Consider the following 16,675-nt stretch of genomic DNA (forward strand, 5'->3'; position numbering starts at 1 on the left):
TTTTTATTATATAGAAAGAAGAAAAAAAAAAAAAAGGAAATGTTATTACGTAATACTTCGTTAATGTTTAATTATTACTCTACTTAAAATTTGATTTTAAAAGATATTAAGAAATTAAAATGTCCCATTATTTTTAATTATCCACCATTATTTTTATTTTAATAATTAAATTTAGCTCTTACTTTTTGCATGTGTTATTTTGTTTAAAGTAACTGTCATATATATTTGTATAACTCACTTTTATCATGTGATTGTACTTTAAGTACGATCCATGGACCTTTTGATCCATGAATTTCTTGTGATCCATGAATCTCTCTCACCCAACCCAACTACCAACAAGGTGAGTATATGAACAATAAGTTAAAAAAAAAAAAATTCAATAAGTGCTTAAAATTTTGGAATGCAACTTATAACTGTCATTCAGGAATAATATTAAGTATCAAAGTACCCTTCATGTTAGTACCAAAAAATGGTTTTCTTGTTCCTGTAAAAACCTAAAGGTATGCCAAAAAGAAAAAAGAAAAAAAAAGAAAAAACTCATTTCATTAAATCACTTGATGTATTCATGTTAAAAATCACTTCATGCCCTGCAATTTGCTTAATGAATAGGTTCATATGGAGTTCTCCTTTTTTGATTGTTCCACTACGAATTGGAGACTAGAGAAATTTACGTTGAAATTGAAATTTAGCATTTTATTTTGTTTTTTTGAAATTAAATTTATCCATCATAACCAAATTTGTTTCTCATACTATTGAATTTCATATTCTCAATCTAACAACAGATAGAAACATAGAAAAAGAAAAAAGAAAAAAAGAAAAAACACTTACATGGACCTAATCAAAGGTGAGGTAAGGTACCAAATCTAAAATGGAATTAGGTTGTACAATCATAGAAAAAAGTGTAATACCTGAGATGGAAGGAGAAAGGAAAGGTGAGGTTATGTGAGGGGAGGAGGGAGGCCACCATGGCAGTGGCTGTTGCTTGGAGAAGAAAGCGCGGCGTGAGGTAGGATGCCACTGTCTTTAGGGAGGGCGGTGGCTGGGCTTAGTTTTGTTCAATCCCTCTCTATTTCATGGGTTTGTGAATCTCACGTCAGATTACAAATTGCAAATTGAGTTTTGATTTGAAAACTTAAGAGACCAACTGCACTCATTTGAAATTCGAGGAACCAATTGTACTCACAGGGTAAATTTGAGAGACTAACATTGTAGTTTTGCCTAAAATTTAAAGGCTAAAAAGCTTTAAAAAAAATCAAAAGATTTTTATTATTTTGTAGATTATTTCAATAATCCTAATATTTGTTTTAGTTTTGATTAAAAAAATACAAAATATATTTTCATCATTTAATTTTTTTTCTTTTATTTTTGCTTTGTATTTTACTACATTTCGCGAGTTTATTTTATATTATATGATTTTTACAATCACATGTAACTTTAAAAAAAAAAAAAAATCTAATCACATGTAACTTGCATGTTAATGGAAGCGAAATGATATGGTTTGTCCTTATAGAGAAGGTTTTGACTTTGTGAAGGAAACGTCGTCGTTTTGATCTACTATTGACTGAGGAGCGGAGCAAGGGCCTCACTTCGACTCCTAAATAAATAGTCTCCCAATTCCAAAATCAAACCGCCCCGCCACAAACAACCGCCAAACCCTCCTCTTCACCACCACCAACAGAATGGTCCAATTCCACGAGCAAATAATCGGAGAACTTCTAGAAGACCCGAACGGCGGTCTAGTAGTCCTCTCCTCCGGCCTCTCTCTCCCAAAACTCATCTCCTCTCTCCTCCACCTCCACTCTTCCACCACCGGAACCCTCCTCCTCCTCTCTCCCCCGTCTCTCAAATCCCTCATCCTCCACCACCACCACTCTAACCACCCTCAACTTCCTTCCGAAATCTCCGCCGAATTCCCCGCTAACCACCGCCTCTCTCTCTACTCCTCCAACTCCGTCTTCTTCATCACCCCTCGCATCCTCATCGTGGATCTCTTGTCCAACAAGCTCTCTCCTTCTCTCATCTCCGGCCTCGTCATCCTCAACGCTCACTCTCTCTCCGAGACCTCCACCGAAGCCTTCATCGTCCGCATCCTCCGGTCCTCCAACAGAGACCTCTACGTCCGAGCTTTCTCCGACAAGCCTCACGCGATGGTCTCCGGCTTCGCCAAAGCCGAGCGCACCATGAAATGCCTTTACCTCAAGCGCCTCCACCTCTGGCCGAGGTTCCAGGTCCACGTCGCGGAGGAGCTCGAGCGGGACCCGCCGGTTGTGGTCGACGTTAGGGTTCCGATGACGAAGTATATGGTAGGGATTCAGAAGGCTATTATCTTCTTCATCACCCCTCGCATCCTCATCGTGGATCTCTTGTCCAACAAGCTCTCTCCTTCTCTCATCTCCGGCCTCGTCATCCTCAACGCTCACTCTCTCTCCGAGACCTCCACCGAAGCCTTCATCGTCCGCATCCTCCGGTCCTCCAACAGAGACCTCTACGTCCGAGCTTTCTCCGACAAGCCTCACGCGATGGTCTCCGGCTTCGCCAAAGCCGAGCGCACCATGAAATGCCTTTACCTCAAGCGCCTCCACCTCTGGCCGAGGTTCCAGGTCCACGTCGCGGAGGAGCTCGAGCGGGACCCGCCGGTTGTGGTCGACGTTAGGGTTCCGATGACGAAGTATATGGTAGGGATTCAGAAGGCTATTATTGAGGTTATGGATGCGTGCTTGAAGGAGATGAGGAAGACTAATAAGGTTGATGTGGAGGATCTGACGGTGGAGAATGGCCTGTTCAAGTCGTTCGATGAGATCGTGAGGCGGCAGTTGGATCCGATTTGGCATACCTTGGGGAAGAAGACGAAGCAGCTTGTTTCCGACTTGAAGACCTTGAGGAAACTCTTGGATTATCTCGTTAGGTACTTGTACTTGCTTTGCTAAATTCATTCATTTCGAAGAAACTTACATTTTGATCACTCCTAATAAGCGAATTCGCTTCACTAGATTATACTTTCAAATATGACTTATATTTCATTCCCATGCGTATCGTGAATTCGAGATATATTAAGTCTAAAGATACCATGAATTTCGTGACATTTTTCATATCTATTGAAGTAGCACTGATTGGTGTATGTAAAAGTGACGTTAGTAGTAATCCAAGTGAAAAATGCTTTGAAATTTGTTGTGCTTGTAACATTGCTGATTATGATTTTGCTGGTAGCTTTAGTTTCCAGTTTGTTAAGATTTTTATTTTTATTTTTATTTTTTTTTAATCAGTATGATATGCGTGCACCTAATGATTTAGAGTTTATTGAACAATGTGTGAATTTGAAGGAATTTTTGGATTGTCTTAGTAGATGAATTGATTTTTCTTTCCATGTTTCTGGTCAAATGGATTGTAATTCGAGTCTTTGGAGTTTCTTGTTGCATAAAGAGTTTCTGTTTGTTCTAATGTAAGAACTTGAGTAGAGATATGATGGCTTTTGTGATTACTTTTGTGAAAATACTTGGGTAGGTATGATGCAGTGACTTTTTTGAAGTATTTGGATACACTGAGGGTGTCAGAGAGTTTTCGGTCTGTTTGGATATTTGCAGAGTCGAGCTACAAGATATTTGACTATGCAAAGAAACGGGTATATCGTTTCGGGAGGTCAGATGGTGTGAAACCAAGTGGGCAGGGTAAGAGTGTGACAGGCAAAAAGAGAAAAGCAAAAGGGGATGACAAGAATGAGAAAGAAGGTGAGTGGTTGTTATTATTTTTACTATTTTGCTTTGCTCTGGCTTCCATGTGTATTGTTCTACGTAATTTTAGCTTAAATTTAGAATTTTGTCATCAAAAAAAAAAAAAAAAAAAAAAAAAAAAAAATTTAAGAGGGCAAGTAAAAAGGAGGAATAGTGGTGCACTGGTGAGCTCTTGTGAACCATTTTTTTTTTTCTTTTCCTTTTTAACTCTTATTCTTTAAATGAATATGTGGCAGTTGGCGGTACTTCATCAGCAAGTACAAGTAGTGGGTTAGTTTTGGAGGAAGTCTTGGAGGAGGCACCAAAGTGGAAGGTGTTACGTGTGAGTGAGTGAGTTCCATTTTCTTTGCAATCTGTTGGCTATTTTTTTTCTTTCTAATTGTTGCAGAACATTTTTTATTTTGCAACCTTATATTCGTAAGTGATTAATGTGTCCTACAAAGGAAAGATAAGCTATGATTCTGTCCTGATGATCATATTTATTTTGTGTTTTTAGTTTCTCCTATTTTTTCATTTTTGATGGGTTTAGTTCCAAAAACTTTGAAGGTGTTGATCTTAGAAGTCCACTCTAAATTTAAGAGTTACAATTTAATTACAGGAGGTTCTTGAAGAGATAGAAGGGGAAAGACAAAAGCAGAGAGAAGAGTTTCAGGTTGAAGGTGAAGAAAATGATAGTGGTATTGTTCTAGTGGCATGCAAAGATGAACGCTCGTGCATGCAGCTTGAAGAATGCATCTTGAACAGTACACAGAAGGTTTTTCCCACATTCTCTTCTTATGTGTTAGATTTCGTTGTATTCTTTAGCGGTATTATATTAACTTTGTATCACACTTGTTTGTAAGATTATGTATTTTTTTATTTATTTCAAATATCATACTGTAGTCTAGTCAATTGGCTAGCAACCCTCAGACCTAAGCTAAACCAAGCTATTGACATCTTGAGGATGTTTTGAAGGTTTTATCAAAGCACAGATATATGCTTCTTTTTCCTTCAACATAATGACCACACACGCACATCCTTTACTAATACTTATCCTCATTGCACTTTCAGCCCACCACAAATATTTGTGATTGTAGTCTTTTAACTGATAAATACTATATATGATAAAAATATGAAATGAAACTCATTTATTCTGCTATGCAATGAAATTCATATGTGCCTGGTCAAAGGTTCTCACAAATTTTTACATACTTGCACTGAGAACCTGGTTGCATTTTGATAAAAAAATCTTTTTGACTATTTCGAAAACTAAGTGAATGATACACAACCTTAATTGACTTATAATTGGTTATTTATTAAAACCTATGACTATAAATTTATGTCAAATAGCATGTGTTCATTTTGATAGACTTGCATTTTGCATGTTCAAGATTTCTTTCAAAAGCAATTCCATATTTGATCAAACAGGTTTTTAGGCAACAGTATGTAATTAGAACTTTTGGTAATGTTGCTTAATAAAATTTTGGGTTCTCTTAAAAAAGATTTGTACAAAGAGTAAGCTGGTATGGACTTTTTGGTGTACTCTTTTATCTTTTTTCCTTTTTTTTTTGGAAATTGATAATGAATGAATGCATTAAAAATAACTATTTAATGTTACATTTCATGCTGAAGGTCATGCGTGAAGAATGGGAGAAGTATTTACTAAACAAAGTAGACCTGCGTGACCTACAAACACGTTATAAAAAGAAACCAAAGGATCCCAAAGGTTTTGGGGTTCTTGATGGCATTGTCCCCATAACACCAGCGCCGAATGCACAGGCTAGCAGCAGCATAAACAAGCAGGAACATGATGCACTTTTGGCTGCCGCATCAGAGTTAAGAAATCAAGCTAAAAAGGATTGTGCTATTGGAGATGATCTGCAGCCTCATGATAGCAGCAAAAAAGGTGGAAAAGGAAAAGGAAAGGGAAGGAGTAAGAAAGGCCCAGCTAATGTTCAGAGTCCTGGGAATAAGAAGGCAGCAAGAAATGATAAAGTTGAAACATCAGATTCAGAAAATGAAGGCAAAAAAGAAGAAATCAATCCAGTCACTGTAGACAAACCAATTCTTCGGAAGCATACTCAAGAGTCTAATGGATCCAGAACTGCTAAGCCACTGCCACTGGTGCACTTTTATGTCCTAGAAAGTGATCAGCCTATACTGGACACTTTGAAGCCCTCTGTCATTATTGTATACCAACCAGACATAACTTTTGTCAGGGAAATTGAAGTTTATAAATCTGAGAATCTATCAAAAAATTTGAAGGTTTACTTTCTTTTCTATGAAGATTCTACTGAAGTGCAAAAGTTTGAGGCTAGTATAAGGAGGGAGAATGCAGCATTTGAATCTCTGATCAGGCAGAAATCAATGATGATGATTCCAGTTGATCAGGTATTACTTTTGTAGTTCAGTTTATTTTTTAACATAGAGGATGTTCTTGTGGACTCGTTTGTGGTTATGTGTTTACTTACAATCTACTGGTAACGACCATGGCATTAATCTTTAATGCATTCAGAACAAATTCAACAAGTTGCTAATGTGAATTCATTCTTTTGTAGCTGATAAATTACCATTTTTCCTAAAAGCTTAAGCTATTAAGAAATTGTGAATTTAATCATTTAACCAGAATTCTAACACTCCCCCTTATTTGTGGTAACATGGAGATAGGGATCAAACTCAAGATCTCTTGCTTTGATGTCATGATAAATTACCAATCGTCCCAAAAGCTTAAATTATTAGAAAATGATGAATTTAATCATTTAATCATAATTCTAACAGTAGCAATAATATTTTTTATTATCTCTGTTTTGAACATCCTAGATTTTATTTGGATGATTCTTTTAATGCCCTCAAAATATTTTCTTGAAATTATGCAGAGATGCCCCCTCTCACTTTTTGACATGCAAAGCCTGATTGTGTTATCTTCTCCTTTTCAAGTGAAATAGATGATTCTCCAGTTCTTCAATACAGATCTCAGTGATTTTAGTGTGTCCATGAAGCAGAATTTTGTTTGTCTATTTGGATTTATGAATTTTTCTGGCATCATATACTAGTTGAAATGTTGTTCATCCTACATTTTATCCCTTCATAATTAAAATTAAGTACTTATATGCTTCTGTGTGTTGTGGGACTCACCTGGGTTTGAGTCAGGATGGGCGCTGTCTGGGATTAAATTCTTCTGTAGAGCCACAAGCCTCAAGTTCCCAAAACTCAATAACAAGAAAGGCAGGTGGAAGGAAGGAAATTGAGAAAGAGATGCAGGTGTCTGTTTTTCTTCTTCCTCTGCAATCTCTCTCTTCAGATATGCATATTAGGAATTTTATTTTACTTTATTTATTTTTTCTCTTCTCAGGTAATAGTGGACATGAGGGAGTTTATGAGCAGCCTTCCAAATATTCTCCACCAGAGGGGCATGCGCATAATACCAGTAACCTTGGAAGTAGGGGATTATATTATCTCACCATTAATATGTGTAGAGAGAAAGAGTATCCAAGATCTTTTTATGAGCTTCACATCAGGTCGCCTTTACCACCAAGTAGAGACAATGGTCCGCTATTATAAAATACCTGTTCTCCTGATTGAGTTTTCACAAGACAAAAGTTTTTCATTTCAGGTAATTGATTTACATTTATGAACAGAAAGCCATGGTTTAGGCTTAATATTCTGCTGGTTTGATTTTTTTAAATTTTGGTTTGCAGTCTGCAAGTGATATTGGTGATGATGTGACGCCAAACAGTATTATATCGAAGCTTTCTTTGCTCGCTCTCCATTTTCCCCGTCTGCGAATCATCTGGTCTCGGAGTCTGCATGCCACAGCTGAAATATTTGCTTCACTCAAGGCAAATCAGGACGAACCTGATGAGACCAAAGCAATGCGAGTTGGTGTTCCCTCTGAAGAGGGTATTGTGGAAGATGATGTGAGGTAAGTTGTGTAATTTTAATTTGGTTTTCACTGCCAATAGTTGAGGTTTTCAATCTGATGCTCCTAGAGAGAACGGGGAGAAAAATATAGTGTAACTACCATTAGCTGGGTTATAGATGTGAATCCAGAACTTTTTTCATGGCTGACTCAAAGTCAAAACTACTACAAGTTTTGGTGGTGGAAATGATCAAAATTAACAGTCCTTGAGCAAATAAGCATAAAGATGATTTAATTTTGTGAGGTATGTTTAATAGAGCAGGTGGTACACTAGAGGCCTAATGGTGTGTGCTAAAATAGAAAAAGAGGACCTTTTGTTCTTGAGCCTTACAGGGGTTTGAATTAGTCTAGTTAAGTGGCTTGATTTCACTTTTCATCTAGTATATGAATTTGATGGTATGTTACATTCATCTTTACAGAGCCGAAAACTACAATACATCTGCAATTGAGTTTCTGAGACGACTCCCAGGTGTGACAGATTCAAATTACAGGGCTATAATGGATGGATGCAATAGCCTGGCAGATCTCGCCCTTCTTCCTGTAGAGAGACTAGCTGAACTAATGGGTGGTCAGAAAGCTGCTAGGACTCTTAGGGAATTCCTTGATGCAAAGTATCCAACCTTGTTATGAGGGATAGTATCAAGTGATACAGAACCGGCACCTAATTAATTCATTTGTTTGGATATTTGATTTATTCATTAGTGCATTACTATTGAAATTTTGTATTTAGGGTTTTATGAGATCATTGTTGTTGTAGTAGCCTGATTGGCACCTACCCCGTCCTTGTGTCGCGGGTCCAAACTTCCTCTTCCCCCTCCCCAAAGAGCCAAAGAAAAAAGAGGATGATTAAGGTCTCCTCTATGGTTCCCATGTATTGCTAGCTGATCCATTGTAATTGTAATTTTTAAATTAAATAGATTATCTGGCCGTTTCATTGGCAATCTATTGAATGCCTAGAGTGAAACATTTAGACTTTTTTAGCTGTAATCTCTCTCTCTCTCTCTCTGCGCGGGTTTTGGGTTGATGACTGGTTGAAATGCTCGCGAACGAGTTGTTGCTATAAGTATTGATTTTTCAGCTCCAAGTCCATCTTTTCCATTTTTCCAGTCCCCACTTCACAACTTTTTCAATTGTTTATCAACTAAAGCCGAAATTTTATAGATAAAATTATACGTTATTTTAAAATCGCAACAGAGCTTGCCATCCACGTCCAATATTGAAGTGCATGCCAAAAATGAAAAGAAAAGGAAAAAGAAAATTGTTACATAATGATTCCATAACAATACACACACACACACAACGCGCTCCCACGAATTACATATCTAAGATCTACGAATTACATATCTAAGATCTAATCACAGTTGTATAAAAAAGTATTTAGTCCACAAAATTTCTATTTTTGTCGGGTTTGATAGATGTCATAGTACTAGTTAGTTTAATGCATAATTTTGTAGAGACATTGATTCCTGAACTTGAATTCGTGACTTATTGTTTTTGGTGGAAGACACTTGCTATCACACTAAGACCTAACCTTTTTAAAAAAAATTCATACCCAATTCATAAAACTCCCACTTTTGCGGTGTGGAAGAAGTTATACTGTCATAGTAGGCAATCTTAGCCTACTTTTACTTATTAATTGTGTTGTAGTGCAATTTGATTCCAAGTTACTTTTACTTATTAATTGTTAAGATTTTATCAAGGTTTATCTTTTTTTATATTTTAAATTTTTTTTTGTGCTTTGTGTTAATTTCTTAGTATGCGGAATTCCTCCCATATTTCTTCAAAAGTCTAACTAAATTCAATTTAGAATTCTTCCTATATTCTTTTAGATCATAGATAATATTTGGCTAAATTTGATTTATTAGTCCAAATTCCTATGTAAGTCCATCTTAACTTTTTTTTCATTTTTTTTTTTAAGTTCGGAAATATGGATTGTTTTTCATGTGTAATTTTAACATTACTCAAGTTGTATAAGTTAGGGTGTTAACCATTAATAAAATCAATACTAAAATAGATGATTTAAATATTAAAATAAGATTTTTTTTTTTTTTTTTTAGAATCCAAATCCGAGGGTCAAGTTTATTGCAAAAAAGAAACAACAATTTACAATGAGTCATGAATGACCGGATGAGCTATATTGTCATGAGATGATTCAATTCAAACTTGAAGCTCATTGCTATAAATTGCTTTTCTAGCTAAAAAATGGGCAACCGACTTGCCTATGTGTTTAACATGAGAGAACTTACAAGAACGAAAACCATTAGCTAGCACAAGAACATCGTGTATCACATGACCATACTTCAAATTCATTGTGACCCCAGCTAAGATGGCCTTGATAATTACCTCAACATTACCCTCATTAGAGCACTAACAAATACCCAATTCTTTCGCAACAATTAGTGAGCTACGAGGTTTCTCTAGTTGATTATGGTCATCTGATTGAAGAGGCGAAAGCCTTTGCAGGTTCCTTTGTTGGTTCCTCTCACCTTTGCAGGTTCCTTTGTTGTTTGTAGTTTTTCTCAAATTAAAAGACATGGCAATTCTGTTGCTCATCACATTGCTAGACATGTTAGCAATTTTGAGGTGTGGATGAAAGATGTTCCATCTCACCTACATGCTGTAATCTTAACTGATTTAACTAACTTTTAGTAATAAAATTATAGCCTCCTTCTAAAAAAAAAAAATCCATAATGAAGCACAATTTTTAAGCTCAAACTTTTATTATATATTATATAGTATAAGTATATGATATGATTTAAATATATATATATATTTAAATTACTAATGGAAACAAAAAAAAGTTAATAAAAAATAAAAGATAATAACAATATTGGAAAAAAATGATAAAATTAATTAAAAAAATGCTAACAAATGCTCTTAGCATTGATTAACAATTTAATTAAAAAAAAATTTATAATAAAAAATTAATATTTTGACAACTTTTTATTTTTTATAATAATAAAAATATCAAAATTTTTATAAAATAAATTATTAACCAATCCCTTCAAATCACCGGCTAACGTTTTCAATTATTTAATGCAACATCTATAAGAACAGGGGTGTTGTTTGTTTTAGCGCGCAACTCATTCCACACTCCACGCACAAACGCAGCTTCATTCCAATCCATCCTCATCTCTCATCTCTGACTCAAAAAGAAAGAGATGTCTCTGACTCACATTCTCAGAGGCTCTGTTTCTACAGCCCCACTTCTCTCTTATTCTCACACCACTACTCCCACCACCAAACCCCACTTCCTCCACGTCCCCACTGCAAAACCCACCACCACCACCATACCTTCTGTGTCAGTCTCTGACATTTCTTCCTCAGAAAGCTGGGCCCACACTCATGGACGTCCAAGAAGGCCCTCCAGCTCCCGGACTACCCGGACCCGGAAGAGCTCCGGTTGGTCCTCAACACCCTCGAGTCCTTCCCTCCCATCGTGTTCGCCGGCGAGGCTCGCAGCCTCGAGGAGCGGCTGGCTCAGGCCGCATTGGGTGAGGCCTTTTTGCTTCAAGGTGGTGACTGTGCCGAGAGCTTCAAGGAGTTCAGTGCCGATAACATCAGAGACACTTTCCGGGTTTTGTTGCAAATGGGTATCGTCCTCACCTACGGGGCACAAATACCTGTCATTAAGGTTCGGTCCGGTTCTCTCTCTTTGTCTTTCGTTTCTTTTTTGGGTTTTTCTCGTTAGATGAATTGGGTGGGTCTTTCGTTGTTACTTGCATGCTTTAAGATTTTGGGAATTCGAGTGTGTATTTATTGTGTGCAGAGGATTAGGAATGCGTTTTGTTCGTTCTTTTGAGTGCTAGATACTTCATTATTGGGAATTTTGAAAGACGGCACGGATTAATACACTATCCTTAACTTATTTCATGAATAAATTAATACATTTTCCTCATGAGTTGCTGAAAACTTTTTTATTAGTGTCTGATCATGTTGAGTCGTTGACTGACACTTTATTTTATACACACACGTGGGTGCTTTCTTATAGTTTTATAGGATCTTCGTGCTATTATAGCAGCAAAGTGAAGATTGAAACTACCCTCATAATGATTATACTACAAACTATATAGGAAGATAAAGTGGAAAGTTGAAGTCTTACATATGATGGAATTGCTACGCAGGAATTATTATACACTCCAATGAACTGGCATTTTGCAAATTGTAATTCTGGTTTATTTTAGAGTGGAGTAGTTTATTGTAAAAATTTTCAGCAGTCTTATAAATATAATTTTTCTTGCATCATGTTTTCAAGAATTCTTTTTAATCTGCATTTCCTGCTGTTGTGTCCCAAACTAGTACTTTGGGTTCTCGTTAATATGTAATGATTTGTGGTTAATTTTATTATATTAAGTCAACTCTTAGTTCTAGTATTTTTTTTCCATTATCTTTTGTGTGCGCACCTTGCTTACATGTAGTTGACAAACTCCAGATTTGGGATTGAGTGACCATTTCTGACTGAAAGTTGCTGCATTTGTTTAACGTTTAAAGCTTAGTGTACCATAACAGTATGCGCAAAGCCTTGTGTGCTAAAATCATGTATATAATGCCATGTGTAACTAGAAGACGTTTAAGTGAAATTTGCTTCACTTTGTTTACTTCATGACAGGTAGGAAGGATGGCAGGCCAATTTGCAAAACCTAGGTCAGATGCTTTTGAGATTAAAGATGGTGTGAAGCTCCCTAGTTATCGGGGAGACAATATCAATGCTGATGCTTTTAATGAGAAATCTAGAATACCTGATCCACAAAGGTTGATCAGAGCATACCTCCAATCTGTTGGCACGCTGAATCTCCTTAGAGCATTTGCCACTGGAGGGTATGCTGCCATGCAGAGAGTCTCACAGTGGAATCTTGATTTTGTGGTTCACAGTGAACAGGGAGACAGGTATTTTATTTATAACACCTCCATTTAATGCAATTTTTCTGTTGTGCCTCAATTTCTTATCTATAGTTATTCTGATTATTTTAGTCAATAACCTTATGTTTCGACTCAAGCAGTGGATTTCATAAAAATAGTTATTATTTTGTGGTCCCATATTCTTTATTAGCGAGAGAGTTGCATGAAAATGAATGCTTTGAGTAATAAAATTTACCCAGGTTGGTTTCTTTTTGTATCATGCTTACTGAACCTTACCTTGATGAGGAAAGGTACATGGAACTTGCGCAAAGAGTAGATGAAGCTCTGGGGTTCATGGCTGCTGCTGGGGTTACTGTAAATCATCCCATGATGAACACTGTTGAGTTTTGGACATCTCATGAATGTCTTCATTTACCATATGAGCAAGCCATGTCGAGGGTGGATTCAACAACTGGGTGTTATTATGATTGTTCTGCTCACATGCTTTGGGTTGGTGAGAGGACTCGGCAGTTAGATGGAGCACATGTTGAATTCCTCCGGGGTGTATCTAATCCTCTTGGCATAAAGGTAAATGGCAGTTGCACTTATAAGGAGATAAAATGGCAGTTGTATTCATGAGAATCTACAAAGGCAACCTCAAGTTATATAATTTTAATTTAATAAAAATGTTGCTCTGAAGATATTATTGTCTATAAACCTCAATGGTGAGAACAAGGGGGATTTCCAGGTTAAATCACACACTACTCAAATTATTAGAAATAATGCTTAACCTTAGATCTATGTAAAAGTCATAAAACCCGTTTTACTTGATTTACTTGATAATTTAATGGGTATAAGTATGACATGTGTACAAAAGATTTAAGGAGACTAACTGTCTCATGCCTTTTGTGTGTGATACTCTGAGCTATTCTTTGGATTCTTATTATGGACATTGGTGCATGTCATTGATCTTTTTGTGAAGAATCTTGGTAATTTGAGGTTTTCTTGTATAGGGGGTCTTGAAGTGATTGAGCGGGCTCAGTTGCTTTCACTCAAATGGTGCTCAAGATTTATGTACTTCGAGGTTTTAATTTTTGAAATGTCAATTATTAAGTTCTCTGTAATTTCACACATGAGATTAAAATTTCAACGATAATATTTTTCTACATTCTCTTCTCTGGGTTGTTGATGTCTGGACTTGGTCATGCAGGTGAGTGACAAAATGGATCCAAAGGAGCTTGTGAAATTGTGTGAAACTCTCAACCCTCACAACAAACCTGGAAGGCTGACAGTAATAACTCGAATGGGGGCAGATAATATGCGGGTAAAGCTTCCCCATCTGATTAAAGCTGTGCGCCAGGCTGGGCTTATTGTCACTTGGGTTAGTGATCCCATGCATGGGAACACAATAAAGGCTCCTTCTGGTCTCAAGACACGACCCTTCGATAGTATCAGGGTAAGAACTCAACAATTCTCAGCTTCTGGACCCAGGTTACACCTTCTACCCCAGAAGGGAGTTTTGCTCTACTTCCCTCAGCTCTACTTCCCTCAATCTTCACTTTACGAATTCACTAGCAGCATGAGTGCATGATCCCTACTTTAACTGCTTCCTCTCCCAGACTCGATCTTAGTCGAAATCTATTGACCTTTTCTTCTTTGAATTCTAACCTTCTAATTTCTTTTCACAAAGGCATTGCTTGTCTGTAATGATACTTTTCTCTTGTCTCAGGCTGAGTTGAGGGCTTTCTTTGATGTTCATGCACAAGAAGGAAGCCATCCTGGGGGAGTTCATTTGGAGATGACTGGGCAGAATGTGACGGAGTGCATTGGAGGGTCGAAGGCAGTGACCTTTGAAGACTTGAATTCCCGCTATCACACACACTGTGACCCCAGGCTGAATGCTTCACAGTCACTTGAATTGGCATTTGCCATTGCTGAGAGGCTGAGGAAGAAAAGGTTAAAGCCTGCTAACAACTTTCAAAGGTAATGGTCCTATGAAGTGAGATATTTTGAGGTTTTGATCTTTTGCTCTTGGAAATTCTCAATCATTTTATTTAGGGTCTTATATATATATATATATATATATAAAAGAGTGTAGACACATTTTTTTTGCTACCATAAAATTCTTATTTTTAAATGGAGGCCCTTGGCTTGTTAATTATATTTCTTTATAAATCATGCTCGTCATAGTTGGACGTGTATGTGTGTGTGTGGGGGGGCTCGTGCATGACTGGTGCTTTGGAAGCCTGCTTTGTGCATTGAACCATAAGTAACATTCTAGTTTGAGATGGTGTTACAAATTTAATGGCTACATCATGCCCTTTTCAAAATGAGATTATGATATCTTAAATTTCTTGACTTTGATGTGCTTTTCATGTTGTTAGGTATAATGGATGTAAAATTTTGTTACCTTGATGTGATTTCCATGCAACTTCTGAATATTTATCAAGCTTGAAGATTTTCTATAGTTTTTGGGCAGGTTGTTTTCTATGTCTAACCTTCGTATGCATAATTTATGTCATGGAGTCTTGACCTTTAAGTTAGAGGTCATGCCTTGGTGTAATAGTAGCAAGTGCCTTCCACCAAAATAGGTGAGTTGATCAGTTAAAGTCTAGTTCCCCAAAAAATGGGGAAGATGCCCTTTACCAATTCGTTCCTTCAAGTGGTTGAAGGTACAGGTTGGTGAATCTTTTCCCCTCAAGGGCCTATAATTATTGTTATTTCGCATTTAATTCGAATTGAACTGAAGTGGAAAAAAGGAGGAGGAATTCAGCTTCGAATTCGCATAGGCTTCATTGGGGAACCTTAAATGGACCACGTCAGCGATTAGAATGTTGGTTTGGGCCATTTGTCACGTTCGATCTTGTCATTTTACATTGGGGGTGAGAACTGAGAAGAGCTTGGTTTTAGCCTCTGTTCGAATGGTGAAGGTCTAATGGGCCCTCTTAATTTCAAGGTTGGACAGCTATTTTTATAATAGAAAAGGGAAACATGGGTTAACCTCCGCAAGCGATCACAAAGCATGCATCTTTATACGCTACAAACTAAAATCATTCTACGTTTGTTGTCATCCCAAAAGAATCCAAACTATATAAATAATCACTCAATCTAATAGATCTTGTGGCTATTGAGCCAAGAGTTCCGTAGTTTAACTAGCATTTTCTGATATCTTCAATAGAAACATCTAAGTGGCATTTTTTGGTGTCTTACGTCTAAGTTCAAACTTCTCGTTCCAAAACTATTTAATTATCCCCCCAAAAAAAAAAAAAAAAAAAAAAATCTGGTGGTTGTTGCTTATTGGAACAATTAGCTGCTTGAAGCCTTGGACAAAGAACGAAAAGCAAATCTGAAAATGCTATTTATTTATTTTTAATGGTTTTATCAAATAATAGTGGGCCACTGGCTTTATGCAAAATAGAAATAGGAAAAAAAAAATGCAAAAATAGAAACAGAAAAAAATAGAACAAACAATTACTTAGTGAACACAAAAATTTACATGAGTTGGTTCTTAGTGTAAGGCTTGCATCCAAGGTAGGGTTTGTGCAGGTGGAGGGCAATATTTTTAACTAACCTGGAAAATTTCAATCCGCCGCTAACTCACCAATCTATTAAATGGGTGGGTCAATAAAAAATCTTAATGGTTTCAACTTGGAGGATTGAGTGAGTTGTGTGGGTTAACAAATTCAATTAACTAAATGAAATTATTTCAATTAAATTAGATAGTTTTTTGCTCTCACAAATAAGAAAAGCAAAGAAAAGAAAAATTGCAATTTTTATTAAATATAATTACAAATGCTACATTTTTTTTATTAGAATGATTGAAAAACTTATCACACTAAAAAGAAAAATATCTTAAAATCTAAAATTAGACATGTACATGGAGTAAGAATAATAACAAAAACTTAGAGAGAGTGGCTAGAGTTTATTAAGAAAGAGAAATGTGAAAAAGAAAAAATAAAAAGAAAGAGCGAGAGATGAGGAAAATAAAGCAAGTGAATATGTGAGGTAGAGTTTTGCAATATAACAAAATGTGTATATATATATATATATATATATGCTATGCAACTGCTATTCAACCCAATATGCTGAATTATCTATCTAATCCACCTAACCCAACCCACCTCACTTAATAGACCTGCATGTATTGGATCAGGTTGATTCTACTTTTTTTTTTTTTTTTATGAGGTGTGTTATGCTCCTTTAAAGGATT

At 36.4% G+C, this 16,675-nt stretch overlaps 2 protein-coding genes across 2 annotated transcripts; both read left to right on the top strand.

Moving 5' to 3' along the window:
• The first annotated feature begins 1,562 nt into the window (after positions 1-1,562).
• Positions 1,563-8,606, top strand: LOC112037443 (DNA repair endonuclease UVH1). The gene is made up of 10 exons (XM_065765890.1): positions 1,563-2,221; positions 2,594-2,905; positions 3,502-3,725; positions 3,965-4,050; positions 4,327-4,482; positions 5,340-6,098; positions 6,858-6,968; positions 7,060-7,320; positions 7,406-7,629; positions 8,046-8,606. The coding sequence occupies exons 1-10, from the start codon at positions 1,680-1,682 to the stop codon at positions 8,254-8,256; spliced, it is 2,886 nt and encodes a 961-aa protein (XP_065621962.1). The 5' UTR covers positions 1,563-1,679; the 3' UTR covers positions 8,257-8,606.
• Positions 8,607-10,704: 2,098 nt separating this feature from the next.
• Positions 10,705-14,823, top strand: LOC112037431 (phospho-2-dehydro-3-deoxyheptonate aldolase 1, chloroplastic). The gene is given in 6 exon segments (XM_024070246.2): positions 10,705-10,962; positions 10,965-11,260; positions 12,236-12,513; positions 12,777-13,053; positions 13,676-13,921; positions 14,195-14,823. Coding segments are annotated over 6 exon segments (1,530 nt in total). The 5' UTR covers positions 10,705-10,787; the 3' UTR covers positions 14,453-14,823.
• Positions 14,824-16,675: the final 1,852 nt, after the last annotated feature.

This window comes from Quercus suber, unplaced genomic scaffold (genome assembly GCF_002906115.3).
Source record: "Quercus suber isolate HL8 unplaced genomic scaffold, Cork oak 2.0 scaffold_662, whole genome shotgun sequence".
Taxonomy (NCBI): domain Eukaryota; kingdom Viridiplantae; phylum Streptophyta; class Magnoliopsida; order Fagales; family Fagaceae; genus Quercus; species Quercus suber.

Coding starts and splice junctions, on each gene's coding strand:
- LOC112037443 (XM_065765890.1), top strand. CDS start 1,680: ATGGTCCAATTCCACGAGCAAATAATCGGAGAACTTCTAGAAGACCCG. Junction 4,051..4,326: donor CAAAGTGGAAGGTGTTACGT/GTGAGTGAGTGA, acceptor ATTTAATTACAG/GAGGTTCTTGAAGAGATAGA. Junction 4,483..5,339: donor TCTTGAACAGTACACAGAAG/GTTTTTCCCACA, acceptor TTCATGCTGAAG/GTCATGCGTGAAGAATGGGA.